This window comes from Aphidius gifuensis, linkage group LG5, assembly GCF_014905175.1.
Source record: "Aphidius gifuensis isolate YNYX2018 linkage group LG5, ASM1490517v1, whole genome shotgun sequence".
NCBI classification, from domain to species: domain Eukaryota; kingdom Metazoa; phylum Arthropoda; class Insecta; order Hymenoptera; family Braconidae; genus Aphidius; species Aphidius gifuensis.
The window spans coordinates 17,991,125-18,009,053 of record NC_057792.1 but is presented as its reverse complement, the minus strand read 5'-3'; the positions used below and the strand labels follow the sequence as shown (position 1 = coordinate 18,009,053).

Sequence of the window (17,929 nt, the reverse complement as noted above, 5' to 3'; positions counted from 1 at the left end):
AGATATATATTAAATGATGATACATACATATATGTTTTTTCTTTTTGTCCCTTGTGCATTTTTCTTATTCGGGTCACGAAATTCTGAGAAAGCCAGTGAAAATCCTGCCTTATAGCTCCTGGCACTCGTTAGCGTTATCGATTTGACGAGGCTTTATATTCTTTTGCATATATACTGACCTTTTTTTCTATCCTGTAGCATCTTTATTATCCCTCATGAAAAAATAAAATATAAATATTAGCAACTGTTTTATATATTTCATTTTATGTTTTTTTAGCTTATTTTATTATTAATTATTTCTCCTTTTTTTTATTTCTTTCAAAGCTTCATTTGCATTATAAAAATATCCAACAGCTTGATTTATTTATTTATTAATTTTTTTAATTAATATGAATAAAATATTTCGAAAAAAAAATTACATTAATTTGTCATATTTAAATTTTATTATTTTAAATATTTTATACATTTAATGAATAAATTAAAATAAAAAAAAAAATACATTTATAAGTTTTTATATTAAATTAATTTTCAGTCATTGAGTAAAACTTTGTTCAAAGAATTTTCACACGCTCGGTTAAGTTAATTTAAATTCATTACGTAGTGTCATATTTGAAAGATGAATTTTGTTAGAAAGGTTATTGAGAATCTAGCAAGGTGTCTAGTATCAGTTGGTGGTATATTATAAATGTCATTGAGAGGTAAAATGGAAAATGCAAAAATAGTTTGAAAAAGAAAGGAAGAGAGAGAGAGTAGATTGACTAGATGTTAGAGGAAATCTGGGTGGAACCAGAGGACAGTTGAATGGTGAGAGAGGAGAGAAATTCAGGAAGATCCTGAATAATTTCTCAATTAGATAGAAATTACGATCGGCGTCTGTGGAACAGTGGTGAAAAGAGACTCCAGAGACTTCACTGACTTTCAGCTACTTGATTGCCACTTGCTATTTTTTTATGCAACAAATAAAACCCTTTTTTCGTTTTTCAAATAGAAAAAAAATCATCAATTCTCAAGACACTGTGATTTCATTGTTACTTAATGGCTTTTTTGTTTAAGCAAATTTTATTACACTCGTGGATTTAATTACATTTGTGTTTTTTAAATAAATAAATAAATTACAACTTGTTATAAATAATTTTATTCTTTTGCCAAAAGTATTTACTGATAAATCAAATGACATATTTTTCAACTTTTGTTATTCATTTTTTTTATAAATTGCAACTGTTTGTCAAAAGTATTTGTTTAATTTTTTGAATCGATTTTAGTGTCAGCTACAAGTGTGTTAAATTCATCATCGATGTATGTTTTTTTTTTTTTTTTTGTTTCGTATACACAAGTCACGAGCCTATTCAATTTTTTATAATTCAGAGGAAAAAATTTGAAGAAATAAAAATTCAGAAATATAAAAATTTTTTTGTTTATTGTCTTCTTTGTATAATGATTTTTTTTTTATTTTTTCATTCTTTGTATATTGAAGTCAATAGATTGTTTTCGCACGTGCAACCGATGCCTCTGATGGTTGAAAAAATTGGATCACACCCTATATGCCTCGGGTATACTCTACGCGTGATCTCGTAGATTTTATTTTCTCCAATAACCTTTTTTTATCGTCTCGAATTTTTCTTTCTTCTCATCTATATAAATAGAAAATTTAAAAATAAACAAACGTTCATTTTATATATTAATACATGTACATGTGTATGTATTTTTTTTTTATTTTTGAGTGTCGAATGTTTTATGAATGATTTCATATGAATATGATGCTGCCAATAGTAATCCTCAAACGAAATTGCCTACAGGCAATCAAAAGAGGTATGACCCACTGTGAACTAAAAACTTTTCAAATATTATATTCATTTTGATCCTCGAAACGCAACGGGTGCAAACGACGGACGACTTTTCAAACTCACGAACAAAAGAATCTTGAAGTAACTGAAATTTATGAAACAAAGTTTCGTTTTTTTTTTTAAATTTTTTTTTTGACACTTGACATGTAGTTGAAGTGACCAGATGTTATATTGCAATATAATTATTATAAAAATAATCATCTCATTTTTTAATATTCTTAAAAAGTTGATAGAATTGTTTCTATAATTTTTTTTTAAACGAATAAAATTTAATAATGAGATAAAAAATAAAATAAAATAAAATAGAACTATAAATGAATGTTTTTTTAACTTTTCAAGATTAAAGTTGAATAAAAAAAGTATACAGAAATAGTTTAGAATATTCTGAATATAGCTTGAGTCATTTAAAATGAAATGACTTATAATTCACTCGTAAACTCACCAACAAATTTTTTACATTAATACATTTAACAGGATAGAAACAGACAAGCATCCCTTGTAGAAAGCCAAAATTTACGATGATTGAGAAAGACATAAATTTAAATTTAACTGCATCATTCTGACATTTGTGTGGCTCTAAATAATCGTGTATATAGTCAATCGTAGAATAGTTGGTTGTTTTCCTCAACCATGTTAAATGCAGTCTAGCGATCGTTAAGATTGTCATCAAAATAAGATAATCATTTTTACGATTTCTTCTAGAGTTTAACAAAAATTTTTCTTACATATTAAAATTGTAAAACCTGACCTACAATCTAGCTACACATAAATATCATCACAAATTATTACCATTAAACTTGAATAAAATGTAAAAAAAAAATATAAATAATGAAAATAAATTCGTGTAACCTGCAGAGCAATTAACTATCTATATAATTTAACTGTTAAAACGATTTTGATAGTATACTAAATTACCTGTCACTCTTAGATAATATTTAAAAATTAATATTCATTATTGTAACTTGCAGAATTTTTTTATATTGTTTTAATAGTCATAAAATTATTTCTAAGCAACTATTTAAAATTAAAAAACCCTATGAATAATAATGCCAACACAAGTACACAAAGCAAGCAATGAAAATAACACTCGAGGGATAATTTTTAAGGAGCTTTATTATCCTACGTGAGTTTTACATAATTATCATCATGGGAAATGATGATTATTATCAAGGAAAATATATATTTTGACAGTTCGCATGGTAAATAATAAAAAATGACCATTTGTAATATTAACCATGAGCAAATATTCGTTGTGTAATGGAAACTTAATCCACTTTCATATGTCTGACCAAAATCTACGTTATATATCAATTCAAACTTTGGTTTCATTAACGTGGCTACTGCTTTCTATTATATTCTGTAAATACGCCTGAGGCTACTTGCTTTTTGGTTATATCTACATGACATGTACAAGTTCAACAGAAATATTTTTGTCATTTTCAAATTGATAACTTCAGGACATTTATTTAATTACTTTATAGCTATATTTGTGTTTCTTCTACATGAAATATTAATTAAGAAAGCTTATAAAACATAAATTAAATATTATTTGTAAAATTTTTATTATTTTATTATTTTGTTTTTTACAATTTTCGCATTGTTATTCACACTCACTTTTTCATTTTTATTATTAATTATTTTCTCATTATAATTCGGCGTAAATCATCGCTGATAGACACCAAATGCTGGTTATTAAATTCTCTTGTGCGTAGAAACGGTAGAAATTTTTTTTATACTCGCATATTTAAGACAAAAGAATGAGTAATTAAAATAATTTATTTTTTAAATTACAAATGTATAATAAGAGCTTAATTTAAAAAAACAAAAAAAATGATTAGATTAAATTTATAGATTAATGTTAATTTTATTATTTATTGATTTTTATTTTTGATATCAGGGAGTTGGTTACAGTATGATCGTTGACCTTCTTTGTGTTTTTCGATGACATTTTGTGTGGTTGGTGGTCTGTTCGAATTTAAATTGAAAAACCTTATGTATTCTTCAAAGGTATGTCTGCAATACAAAGGCAAACTGAATACCAGAGAAGAAGAATTTTGACTGTAGTGCATATATGTTGATGCGATTCAAAAAGTGACTGATGCGTAATGTGTTCAATTTCACACGAATTATTCACACTACCTACTATTGCAAAATACCAAATGAAAAAAAAATATAAATAAATAAAATAAAAAGTAAAGTATGCATGTCGTGAAAAAGAGACAAGAAACACAAATGAAAAAACATAAAAAAAAAAAAAGGAATTTATAAATAAAACGTTTTGATGAATTCCCAAAGCTATTCTCGATTGTCGTGACAATTTTACGTTCGAACCTTATTTTCGACTCGCGACAGGGAAATCGACGGTCACGTATTTGTTCATCCGAGAGGCAAAATGCCATGGGAATATTGACCTCACTCTACATTATACAGCTCAACTGTATATACATATATGAATACATAACTTTTTATGTCATACTCATCTTTTTTTTTTTTTTTTTTTCTCTTCAAGTTTGAAACACTGAAAAGCTGTCGAAAATATATATTACTTTTGAAAATATTAATATAAAATGTGTATCAATTGAAATTTATTTTAATGGTCTATTCAATGTTTTATTTTTTTTTTTTTTAATTAAATAAAGGATTAATTATTAAAGCAGAATTAAATTTTAATTTTTTATATACTTGTTATTCTTTTGCTGCTTTTATAATTTAAAAATTTTTAAAAACTATACTATCGTGTCCTGCAGTGAGGATAAAATTATTCCATGGTAAAAAATAAATAAAATTTTTGAATTTTAGTGGCAACATTAAAAGCATAGAATCGACTTAACGAGTCGTGTCGAGTCAGTAGCTAGTGGCTGCTTAACCAACCCTCATGTGGTTTTCTCTCTCGCAGATCTGCAATTCTTAAATGAAAAATAATATATAGACCTTTTTGTTTTATGGAAAGATGTAAAACAATATTATCTTTTATCCAGATTTTATAAATGTTATTACTTGTGGAAAAAAAAAGAAAAATTTTCATAGTATATTCATATGGATATTATTTGTCGGAATATTATATCAGCTACATTTAAAAATTAACAAGTCATACATTAAATTATGACGCATGGCTTTACAAAAAGATCATTGTTCATCACAAAGAATACGCATTTCAAAATTTCAAACAAGATTACTTCCAGTTTGTTGAGCAGTTGACAACATGACCCTATATATTATAAAGGATCGCTTCAATTTACACGTCAACCCACTACATAACCCAGACATCCAAGATCACCAACACAACATAAACTGACACCTTGTTTCTGAAAAAAAATAAAATTAAAAAAAAAACACAGCTTCATTTTTATTCTTCATGTCAGAATAAGTGCCAACGCAATTTTCATACACAATTTATTAAATTATTGGATGAAAAAGTTTTTTACTTTTTTCATTTTATTTTTGATGAATTAATTTTTTTATTTTTCATATACTTTCAGCTTGTGATTATATCAAATGTCATTTGTTGTAAATTGTTTTCTTTTTTGTACTCTACATTGGCAAGTTGAGATGATATTAAAAAAATAAAAATAAACGTATTTTGCTCGCATAGACAAATAGAGAAAGTGTATGTACTTATAGAGACGAGAGAAAATGTGTCTTTATGCACACAAGATGCTTGCTCACAGAATTGAAGAGAATAACAGAGGTGATAGTAAAATGGGATGTGAAACCGTAATGGGGTGTACAAGCTTTTCTCCAGCAACTAGCAAGTCTCATGCAGCAAGAAGTTCACCACACGAAGAGAACTTTGACATGCAAGCATATAACCAACATTGTTGGGTTTTGTGCATTGGTTGCAATTTATTTTTTTTATTTCTTATTTCATCTATTCTCTAAATGTGCTGTGTTCAATTCTTTTGCTTGCTTTTTTTTTTTATATTTTCAATTATTTCTATTGTTGTTTCGTTATTTTTTTTTTTCATATAAATAAACTGCTTTTAAAAAAATAAAATACCGTTTGATTTAACATCGAATGTATCTCAAAATGTATACATTTATTTTTTAATAAATAAATTAAAAATTTTTCTATGCATTATTGTAAATATTATATAAATTTCCGGTTTAAAATTTTTAATGTTAAATGACAAATTATTTGTATGAGTTTGGAAACGTGACTGTTACCGGTAACATGAAAAAAGAAATTTCGAGGTAGAGAAAAGTTGAGACGTGGCCATTAACGGATGTAAAAAAAATTTCTCCTTATATTTTTTTTTCTCCTCAATTATTCTATCCGGTACGCGAACTTATATACCACCTTACCTCCATAACGGTAAGAGGTACCTAAAAGATACTCAGTCTCATTTTCGTTTTTTTGTTTTGTTATTTTAGCATTTTTTAAATTTTTTTTTGAGAAAAAATTAATGCTGAGAGGCTTCTAGAATTTTTGAACTGTGAAATCATCCGAGGATTTGGCTAAGAGAGAAAAGCGACGGAACGAATTTTGAGCGTCAAGTGACTGGCTAAGGGGTGGTGTTATAATAAATGAAGGGATTTATCCATACGATTTTGTCCGTCTGAAAAATAAAAAAACGAGAGCTTTTTTTTCAAGCAAATCCTAACGGAAAAAAAAATCATATATATATCGCAATGAAATGATAGTATATATTGATAAATAAAAATATTATAAATCAGTTTTTTTTTTTATTTATTTATTTTTTTACTTGAGTATTTGGAGGATGATTTTTTTGGTCGATCGATTGAATCGAGTGGCTATCATCTCGTCATCGAGATATCAAGCTGAGAGGCACGGATATCGATTGTACAAAGCTGGTGCAAAATTCAACGAATGAATAGTTTCCGCCCTATTAACCCGCGGCGTTTGCGTCTTCCGGGGTTGAGTTTTTCATCTGAACTTCCGTTTTCAATCACGATACCAGCCCATCCTTTATATTTTTATTTTTTTTTTATTATCCCCTCTAGATGTTTCTAAAAATTCGTATATCTCACCACGAAATGTTTTTAATATTAAAACATTACATTAAAAAAATTAAATTATTAATTTTTCTTTTTTATTAATTTATGAAGCTTGAATTTTTCAGTTATTAATATTCAATTTGCAATTTAAAAAAAAAAAAAAAACTGTATTTTAAAATATTCAATCGACAGTAGAGAAAAAAAAAGGAGTGTACTTTATTTTTTTTTCTATTCAATAATTTCCAAAGTTTTGAATTTATAAAAAAAAAAAAAAAAAAAAACTTTTTATACCTGGATATAATAATGAAGAAAATTTAGTAGGTCATGTTTAACAGCGAATATTACTATCTACAGAACAGTCTCGTTTGTGAGAAAAAAGAAAAAATTTTTTTTTTCTTGGTAACTCTGTTGGAGACGACACCCCATAATGCACAAGCTTTTATAATATTGCATTTTACCAATATTTATGAGCAACCATTGTTGTTAAAATATTTGTTGTATGCTGTATAAATATACAAGACAAAATATTGTTGAGACAGGTCTACTGATCCCGATGGGTTATATCATGCGTTAATATATATTCATGAATTTATAAGATAATATACGCTCTTCGTCACCATCATCCTGGAACAAGTGAGTCATCACTTATCACCTTATCAAATAATTTTATAATATACCTATACAACTTTTTCTGTAAAAAAAAAATATTAAATTTACTCAATTAATTTTATGTTTATTTCTAGTTATTAAAAATAAAATAATTCAAGTGTCATTTGATATTTTAAAAGAGTCTTGATGTCCCTTAATGATTTCTTGATGATCTATGACAAAATTTAAAACCCATGAATTTCTTTCATAAATATAAACATCAAATAAATAAAATTTTCCTTTTTTTTTTTTTAATATTATTCGTAATCAATTCAATTGACAATAACAACAACAACTTTATTGAAATAAAATTATTTTTAATTTTTAACATAACGTCGTCTTTACTAACAGAAATTTCTCATTACTAAAAATTACTTGAATAATCGTAGAAAAATTTTCTGTTAGAAATACGACACAGTATTATTTTCAACTATCAAAATTGAAAAAATGAAAAAAACTGAAATAAAGATATCATATAAACTATGTATAACAACAACTTTAACATTTTTCTTTTCACATTTTGTTGATATATACTCGTAGTACACGTTTTTGTTCGTTGTAATTTTATTATTATTTTTTTTACTCTCAAGAAGAATAAATAAAAAATAAATAATTTATACATTGGATAGACAGACACACGCATACTTGATAAAACAAAGTCAAAGTAGCTTTGATAATAGTCGTAGACATTTTTTTTTTTTCTTTTATTTTCTTTCATTTTTATGTATGTGACTCACGATATGTATTATGCACAATGGCCAGTGACTTTGTAACAACATTTCTACGTATACATTAATTATGTGAATTATTAATAATCATGTACAATTTAATGGGAAGTTGTCGTGGCTGGTGAAACACTTATACTAATAACGTTGTAAACGCAAGACATATTAACATTAAAATTCATCATCAAAAATATTTTTTTTTTATATCTTAATAATTAATTATTATTTAATACTATTTTTTATATTTATTCAATTTTCTAATATTGCCAATATATTTATCTTAAGTATACAATTTTTATTTCATTAATTGGTCCTATAATTTTTTTTAAATTTAGCTTTAATATCTCAATGATTGATAAAAATATCAAATTTAATTATCAAAAATTTATTTAACTTCATTAATTTCTGAGGTATAAACTTATAGTCTGGTTGTTCTAAAAATAAAATTTTCTATTATTATATTTGTTTTTTTTTTTTTTTGTAAATTGTGTACTGTGAATTTTCAATCGATATATATATGATATGAAGCAGATATATACATACGCAATTTGTGTACATGCACAAAATATCAAATTGTAAACACTATGAGAATTCTGATCGACTTGGATATGTATGCAACACAAAAACGAGTATTGAAATGCGCATTATCGTCCTCAATTCACGAGTCAATAGTATCGTAAAAATACGCACATGAATTATTAATTTAATTCAGTAGCTATACACAGTTTAGCGAATCAGAGAAATCGTATAATGACAAATAAATAAAATTATAATAATATATAAAAAAAATTATTTTTCTTTTTAATAATATCTCAATCTTCTTTTGGTTTTTGTATTTTTTAAAATTATATATATTATTTGAATTTATTACAATGAAATATATTCGATAAAAGAATTTTTATTCGTAAAATTTGTTCTCATATTATTGTTCAATTTTTTATATATATTTATTTAATAAATAAAAATAAAAATTTGTATTTAAAATCAATTGGAAATTATTTGATGCAATCGTATGTATTTTGTAAATTTTTACTTGTCTTTCTTCATGTGACTTTTATTCTTTGTACGTTTTTCACATAAAAATAATTTTTTTTTATTTTCAACAAAGCACAAATCTCATAAATCTACCTGCAATAACATTTAGTACTTTTGAAATACATACGTCGAATTTATATCGTTGAGTGTATATCTTAACTCTGTTTAAATCCCAAGACAGCACCATAGTCGTCACAATTTTATGGTTACAAGGTAAGTGCATTTTTTATTTTTCATGTCAAGTTTAATCATCTACACGTGAAAAAAATTATTTTTCATTTAATTTTTTTTATATTATATAATTATTTATTGCCTTTAATATTATTCATTTGAATATTAAAATTTTTATTTGTATAAAAAAAAAAACGAAAATGTTTGTATTTTGTTTTTTAAACACATGACATAAGGCTAAAATTAAGCCTAGTGTGTCAGAGTAAAAGGGGTCAAGTGCTGACAATAGTAGTACAGAGCAAGAGTGACCACAAGAATAACAAAGTTTGATAGAATATATACCTCGTGAAATTCAATTCAAACTGAAAGCCAATTTTCGCCATACTGTTAAACTTCAATCAACACACAGTTGAATTCTCAACAGCAACTCTTGATGTCCATTCACTCTTATCTCGTCTCATTCAGATCTCAATCGATCATTCTCTATATTCACATATGGTACAAGCATCAATCAATAAACTGATAATTTAAAAAAATACGTAACAATATTAAAATGAAAAAAAAAAAACAAAAAACAATAATCTACATTAAAAATATAACAGCAAAAAAAATCTATTTTACGAGCTTTTTAAAATATTATTATGAGATGATTTTTGATGAATAATATACTATTGGTACTATTTAAAAAATAAATAATCAATATGATATAAATATTTCATAATCAATATAATATTGTGGCTTATGGCTACGCAACAATGTCCATGTCAGATGAACAATTTGAGCTAGTTGGTGCTAAACTACCAAGGGTATCTTCATCTGGTAATGGATGATGACATACTGGTGCTGGTGGGCTCAATGGTGGTAAATGTGGTGATGACAACATTGGATCACCACCATGAACTGGACCACATGTATCATCTTCCATTAAATCTTCAAAATGTGCCATATTCAGTACAGATGTATCGTCAGTTATCATTTCTGGCATCTATAATAATTAATTGACAAAAAATTATCATTATTATTTGAACTTGATAATAAATTTAGATTAGTTTTAAGTATATTATTATAAAATGAAACTTTGTTTAAAGTAAAATGGAAAGAAAAAAAAATTAAACAAAGTTTTTCGTAAATTTCTTCTTTTTTTTTTTATTTGTTTTGTACTAAAATGAGCTAAAAACTTTAGATGTCTTTTAGTTCTGGACAAACGCAGTTAAACAATTTTGAAACAAGTAACTTTCGTTTTTCCAATGACTCGATTGGATGTATACTGGTGTCTAAAGGTAGCTAAAAGTGAACAATATAAAATTTGATGAAAACTTTTCAAGACAATGTCAATTGGATTTTAGATACTAGACAATATGAATAACTAGATTATATATTTTTTTTTAAATATACAATTAAATATATTATATTTATATAAATAAAAAAATATCAACTTTAAAACTTTTTATGATATATTTTATTTTATATGTTGATATGAAGAAAGTTAAAAAAATATAAAAAATAAAATAATAATCTTGGGAGACAAACAAAACACCAAAGTTATTAAACTTTAAACAAATATTTGTTTCAAGTAAGATAGCTCCCTTTGGAATACAATTTATGTTGTAAAGTTTATTCAAACTTTTAAAAAATAATATTTTTATTTATAAATTTTTCTATTGAAATAGCTCGACAATATTCTCTCGGATTAATATCATATTAATCCATTACAAGTTTAATGAAACTTTAAAAAAAAATTTCCCTTTTTTTTTCGAATTTATTCTTATTTGTAGTAGTGAGATTGCTGATGAGATTAAATATTAATATAAAAGTTTTCAAGCAAAAGTCTAATAAAATGCATCAGCTAAATAATCAAATAATTAAAAAAAATTAATTACCAAGTGATTTTAAAATAAATAAATATAAAATGTGATAATTACTTTGTAAACAAAATCATTAAATTTATCATACATAAAATGTCAATACTAGCAAAAAAAAAAAAAAAATGTAAAATAATAAAAAACTTTAAGAATTGAGATAAAAAAAAAAAAGCGGACAAGATAAGATGAAGCAGATTTTATTGTTGATAATAATTCAGAGTCAAGATTGTCAACATTTTTTAGCAAACAAATATAAAAAATAGTCTGTACAAATTACGATTTACCCTCTAGCTGCTTTTGTCCTCAGTAAGATCGGATTTCAAGAGGGAAAAAAAAAATAAAAAATAAAATATAAAATGAATGAGACAAAATGCAGAATAGTAGAGAATAAATAAATAATAAGATAAAAGCAGCAGTAAAAAATAGCTATAAAAAATAAAAAAAAAAAAAAATAAAAATAATTTTCTTAAAAATAATATAAATATAAAAAAAATTTAATATACCTTTCTTCGATCACGTTTAGTTCTAGAAAAGAGGCCAATTAAATCAGCCGATGAAGTTGGTTCATTTGAAGTTGGAATTAAACAACGATATTGTATTGATCGTCCTTCAAGTTCTTCAACACGTCTACGTAATCTTTCATTTTGATATTCAAGCTGTTTTGTTTTTGACTCATTTTGTTTAAGTCTTGTGACCTCATTTTTTAAACGTTTTATATATTCTACTGATGATTTTAATATTGTTCCTTTATTCGGTCTGACGTCTCTAACAATATCATAATATCTAAACAAAACAAAAATAAAAATTTATTAAAAAATATTTAATTAACAAGTAACAAGTATTTTTTTTTTTTTTCATTTATTTATAGCTATATTTATTTTTTTATTTTTACAAGAGATTAGTGGACAAGTTGTGGCAATAGTGTATATGAGGTGCAAATATAATACCAAAGTAAATTCAACAATTTGCTGCGACTAAAGAAAGTTGAGAAAGATAAAAAGTGTTAAATCTCCGTTGTTGATATTTTGTCTCAAATATATATATCTGTTTAAATGGGTCTTTTGGATATCTTGAAGTTTATTGTTATGGCTGAAACAACACGAGAAGCATTGTACAAAATGTTTTAATATTTTTCAGTATATCTAGTAGATTTTTTCAACAACGCAATCCTACGAATGTAAAACTCTTGTACTATCAGGAGGCTAATTTATTTATTTTTTTATATATTGTTTGTTTTTTTTTTTCCTTAGTTTTCTTTTTGTTATATATTATTTTTTTTATTTATTTACCACCACTAGTATATATAGACCATTGTAGCTTTATTTATTCATTTTTTTTTCTTTTCATTTTGCATTATCCGCTTGGATGTACCTAATAAAAGTTTCAAAATTTACCTCTGACTTTTGAGGAAGTTTACATAATTTAAAATTCTGTCGTACTTTTTATCCTGACGTGTACTTCATACTGCAATGACCACGAATATCTCACTCAAATTGACTTTTATAATAGCTTTTAAAAAATAGCAAAAAAAAACAAAATTTTTCATTATGGAAAATTTGTAAATATAAAAAATCAATATACAAATAAAACTTGAAAAATTTTCCAGTTATAAAAAACAAAAAAAATAAAATGTAAAAATTATCATACAAAAAAATTAGTATTGCCATAATTATTAATAAAATTTTATACTTTTTATTTCAACACTTTGTTTCAAACTTTATATGTAAATTAGCATAAAAATTTATGCATACATTGTTACATACATAGACTGTATAAAAAACCAGTTTAAAAAAAAAGAATAATAATTTTATGGATTGTTTGCTGGATTTATTTAAAAAAATAAAATAAAAAATAATAATTATACTTAATAAAAAGTGTATTTTTTGTTTTAAATCAAATATACTAAAAAGATAAAGAAAAAAAATAAAATAAAATGAACATAGGTATTATGATAAAATTTAAGTGAAGAATAAACGATATAATTTAAGTCGTAAATTATGTGTCAAGTATTGGTTAAGCCCCTAGACCTGTCAGGTTCGTCTAACGATTTCAAGTCAAAATAAATGTGCATATATTGGCTGGTATATATGCTTGATACGTATTGCATGGGTGGTTGCACGGATGAAGCCCTTGATCCAACAAGAGGGATAAATTCGTAACGCACGAGAATTGTTTGGTGAATCAAGGTTGATATATATATGTAAGAGAAAGATAGACAATTGATGTAATGCTAGCGTTCATGAGGCGTGTGAGGATACAAAAGTTTTTAAGTCCTTGTGGTCGATGACACTGACTAATGATACTTGCACCAGAAACAGATTGATAAATGGTCAATTCATGCGGGCCCATCTTCCGGTATTTGTGAAACGTTCTTTGGCTCGTTAGTTACAATATTTATTCTCAATTTAAAAAATTTAAAAACTTCAAAATTTAAGTTAAGATGTACTATTTTAAAACATTTCTATGATGATCATCAAAAATTTAAACTCAAGTAAATATATATATATGTCTCATCAGACATTTCATACGACTTCAAAGGATGACGATGAGGATGAGAGTCAAGTAATCATGTCTGCAAGTTTCAATGGTCCTTCAATGGTTCAATATAGCCTGTATATATATTTTGTATATCGTGTTTGTAACTTTTTTCTTAACTATATCTAAGCTAGATCCAACAGAATATTTCAACTTGTCTATTCAATAAAAAAAAAAATCGGGACAAGACTAAGTTACTGTAAAATTATAGTTTTATTTATTTATTTTTTTTCAAAGAGTTCAACAAAGTCAAAGACAATTGGATAAAAAAAAAAAATATACATTTGTATAATAATAATCGTAAAGTATAAAATTAACAAGCACGGGGAAATATATAAAATAAAATTGAATATTCTGAGCGAAAAAAAAAAAAAACAAAAAGAAAAATAAAAAAATCTTTGAACTAAGAAAATGAAAAATCCAGGATTTTCTAGGTTTACAATTAGTGCAACTTTGCCCCGTCATCCGCAGACTGAAATTCAAGTTGGTCGACATGGTTTCAGAAGGTAAATGGATCCTTTTTGTAAGCGCCGCAATGAACTAGAATCGTGAGGGGAAACGACACGCTCATGGAAGATGAAGAAAAATATAAAAAAAATTCTAAGATGAAAAGTATTAAAAAAAAAAAAAAAAATTATAATGATAATAAAGGAAAAAGAAATGAAGAATATATAAAAAAAATTAAAAAAAAAAAAAAAATTCACCGAAAGCTTTTCATTTCTTAAGCATGGTTGTTCTGGAGAGAGAATATATAATATGCAATGGGCTTGAACCCTTGATGTCGTTGAAACTTAATACAAATATGAGAGAGAAAAATAAATAATAATAATAATAATTTTAGGATGATGAAGTGAGAATAAAGACAACCTTAAAAAGTCTCATAATATTCATCGTGTCAGATTACAGGTCACAGACAATATACTTTTTCCAGCATCATCATCATCACACTACCACAAATAGTCTAAAAACTATCTTGAATATATTTTTTTTATTTTAAAATAAATCTTTTTTCTATTTTTCATATTATTTTTTTTATTTATACTCTTGATCCAAGTCGATCGATCTTGTCTCCATTAACGTATACTCGTCAATGTTTACTTCAAAGAGCTAGATCGAAAAAAAAAAAAAAATTAAATAAAAATAGATTTCTTTTTGAGAAAAGAAAATACGAGTAGAGGATTTTTATTTTTATTTAACCCTCTTGTGAAGGAATAGAAAATCAACAGACAAACTGAGACGAAAATGCTACTTTGAGGGAGGAAATGCAACGACAAAATGGAAATAACGAATGTTGAAAAATGCAATTTTTGTAAAAGCTCTTTTCCGCCACTCATTGAATCTCGACGAGCCTCCATATAGCTTTTGCCACTTCACCTTTCTCACTTTCCATATCCGACGTCTCATCCATTATTTTTTTTATTTATTTATTTTTATATTAGTCTAGCTGTATGGCATTACTCACTGTTGTATACTCAAACAACATAATGAATTAATAATTCAAGATCAAAGTAATAATTATTATATAAAAAATAATACGCAAGTCAATTATTTTACTCATTAATAAACTACTCTTATAACTCGTATATAAAATAAATATATTATAAATCTCATTTTGTATTACTATTTACTAAAAGAAAATGATAATTTATTTTTGATAAATTTATTTTGTTTATACTTACGGATCGTTTATTTTAGGTAATAATGTACCGAGTTCCTTGATGCGGTCGTTGATATTAAACCTTCGTCTTCTTTCAACTGAAAAATAAATAAATAAATAATGTTTTTATTATTGCTACATAATAATTATAATAATAAAACTAAATGTAAAATTTATATTTAAATTTTTCCAATACGAAAATGAAAAAAAAGCTTCTATGTTTATTAAATTTATCATATAGTTTTTCAACCTCTCGTATGACTTCTGAGAATCACCAATGATAACGTCAACTCATGTCCAGGATTTTACTATTTTATTTTTATATATATAGATTTTTTTTTTTTTCATTTTATTTGAATTGAGCTTTAAGCGTGAACTAGCCACTTGGCTCTCTCTCTGCAACGTCGGCATAGATTGACAATATCTATTCGACTCACGTAAAATTCCAATGTATATATAGCAAAAAAATATATAGAACAATTGACAGTGATGTCATTCGTTCTTGTACATACTCGTTTGTATTGCACATACGACGATATACCTTCGTTATCAGCCCAAGAGCACGCGATGTTAACGTGAGATTTTACAATACATACTATTCAATTTTAAAATAGTTTTATTAGATCGACAGGTGATTCAATATATATACTTTTAAAACCACTTATAGTAATAATATTATTTTTTTTTTTTTATCTTGTTTTATCATATTTTATTGTTAATATATTTTAAATTTAAATATTTTTTATATATCAATACGTGATATAATTTCTTTTCATTTTAAATTTTGTTAAATTTTGAAAAAGAAAAATGATAACTCACTCTAATGAATGAGAGCATATAAAAACTTTTATTTTATAAAAAAATTATTATTAAAATGTTTATTAATTTAGTCAGTGTTAATTAAATTTTTCATTTTGTTATAATTTTTTTACAACAATTCTTCATAATGATTTTTTCATTTCAATAAATCTATTATGTAACAAACTAATTGGAAGAATTGATAAACGAGCAAAAAAATAAAGATCTAATAAATATTAATAAATGGAAATTGTAGTTTTTTTTATGATAATTGTTGCATAGTCATCTCGAGATTTAATTTGATGGATATATGTGTGATTGAGTGTGATATTAACACGACTAATAACTAGCACTGATATACTGTGAAAATTATAGCACATCGATAAGACTAAAATCAGTAGATGCTCATGAGTAAAGCTGTCATTTGATATAGAATCCTTGCTGTTGCTTTTGACAGATTGTGTATATTTTTTTTCTCACTTTGTATCATCAATTTATTTTCTGTTATAACACTACCAATATTTACATTAAATGATTCGTCTAAATGTAGATTTATCATACGGAAAATATAAATATACTGTGCTGACAAGTATGATCAATTTAATATTGTTTATTTTGATCAAAAATAAATAATATTTATAAAATAATAAATACATAAATTGAAAAGTTATTTAAAAAATTTTGAATGTAAAATAATTATTCAATTGAAAAAATAAATTAATAAAATATAGGTATATTATTAAACATAAATTGACCGATCTTTGTGAAAGATAAATAATTAAAATTAAAAGAATATTTGTGATAATTAAATTAGCAATCAGATTTATCTAAATAAAATAAATTAAAATGCATTTATATAACGTGACACGCAAAAACGTCGACAACAGGTGTTTACTTTCGTTTCGAGTGACAGAATTAAAATTAGCAAGTGGAAGCGCTGAGTTTGCAGACACTGTTGAGAAAAATAAATAAATAAAAAAAAAAATATTACTAAAGGGAGGAAAAATAAAAGATATCAAGTAGAAGAAAAAAAAAAAAAAAGATAAACGAAAAGTAAGAAAAGATTGAGAATAAAAAAATTTGAAAAAAAAGATTTTCTATAAATTTAACAGAAAAAAAAAAAATAAATAAAAAAATTCAAAGTTTCTTTTTCAAATATTTGTTTTTTTGCAATGTTGGTGTCCCAATTGGTGCAATGGGGGAATCTTGAGCTCTGATCTTGTTGATTAGATTGGTTAACTCCCAGTGGATAAAATCAACGTGAAAAAAAATCAAGTTCTGCCAAAAGAATGCCAAAAGTTTGTTGAAGTTGATTTACTTAGTTATTTCATCACAGAGAGTTACATTAAAAAGCTCTGCTCTTTCAAATTTTATGAATAACTATATGCTTTATTAGTTTAAAATTAAATTTATTTACTCTTTAATATTCAACCACTAATAAAAAAACAGCAAAAAAAAAAATTCAACAAATCAGCAACTTGTGTTTTAATTGTACAAAAATAATGAGAAAAAAAAAAATAAAATCTCTCAAAATAATTAATTAAGAGAAGCTTTAATTAATGACATTTATTTATTATTTATAATTTTTATATTATTTTATCTTGCTGACCACAAGTCCAGGTAAATAATTTATAATTGAAAAATTTTTTTTATTGATTAATTTTATTTGTTTTATTAATATACACCAAGTGCGAAAGG

At 25.0% G+C, this 17,929-nt stretch overlaps 1 protein-coding gene and 1 long non-coding RNA gene across 2 annotated transcripts in view; one reads left to right on the top strand and one right to left on the bottom strand.

Annotated features, from left to right (window-relative positions):
• Nucleotides 1–17,929, top strand: part of LOC122858209 — a 124,481-nt gene that overhangs the window by 103,676 nt on the left and 2,876 nt on the right. The gene's annotated exons all lie outside the window — the stretch shown is intronic.
• The window catches only part of LOC122858107 (microphthalmia-associated transcription factor), a 44,098-nt gene continuing 35,919 nt past the window's right edge, over nucleotides 9,751–17,929 (bottom strand). The window contains exons 5-7 of the mRNA XM_044160795.1: nucleotides 15,456–15,531; nucleotides 11,745–12,024; nucleotides 9,751–10,364 (exon numbers count right to left, since the gene is read on the bottom strand). Of these exons, the coding sequence (XP_044016730.1) occupies nucleotides 10,125–10,364; nucleotides 11,745–12,024; nucleotides 15,456–15,531 (596 nt within the window). The 3' untranslated portion in view covers nucleotides 9,751–10,124. The remainder of the gene's footprint in view (nucleotides 10,365–11,744; nucleotides 12,025–15,455; nucleotides 15,532–17,929) is intronic.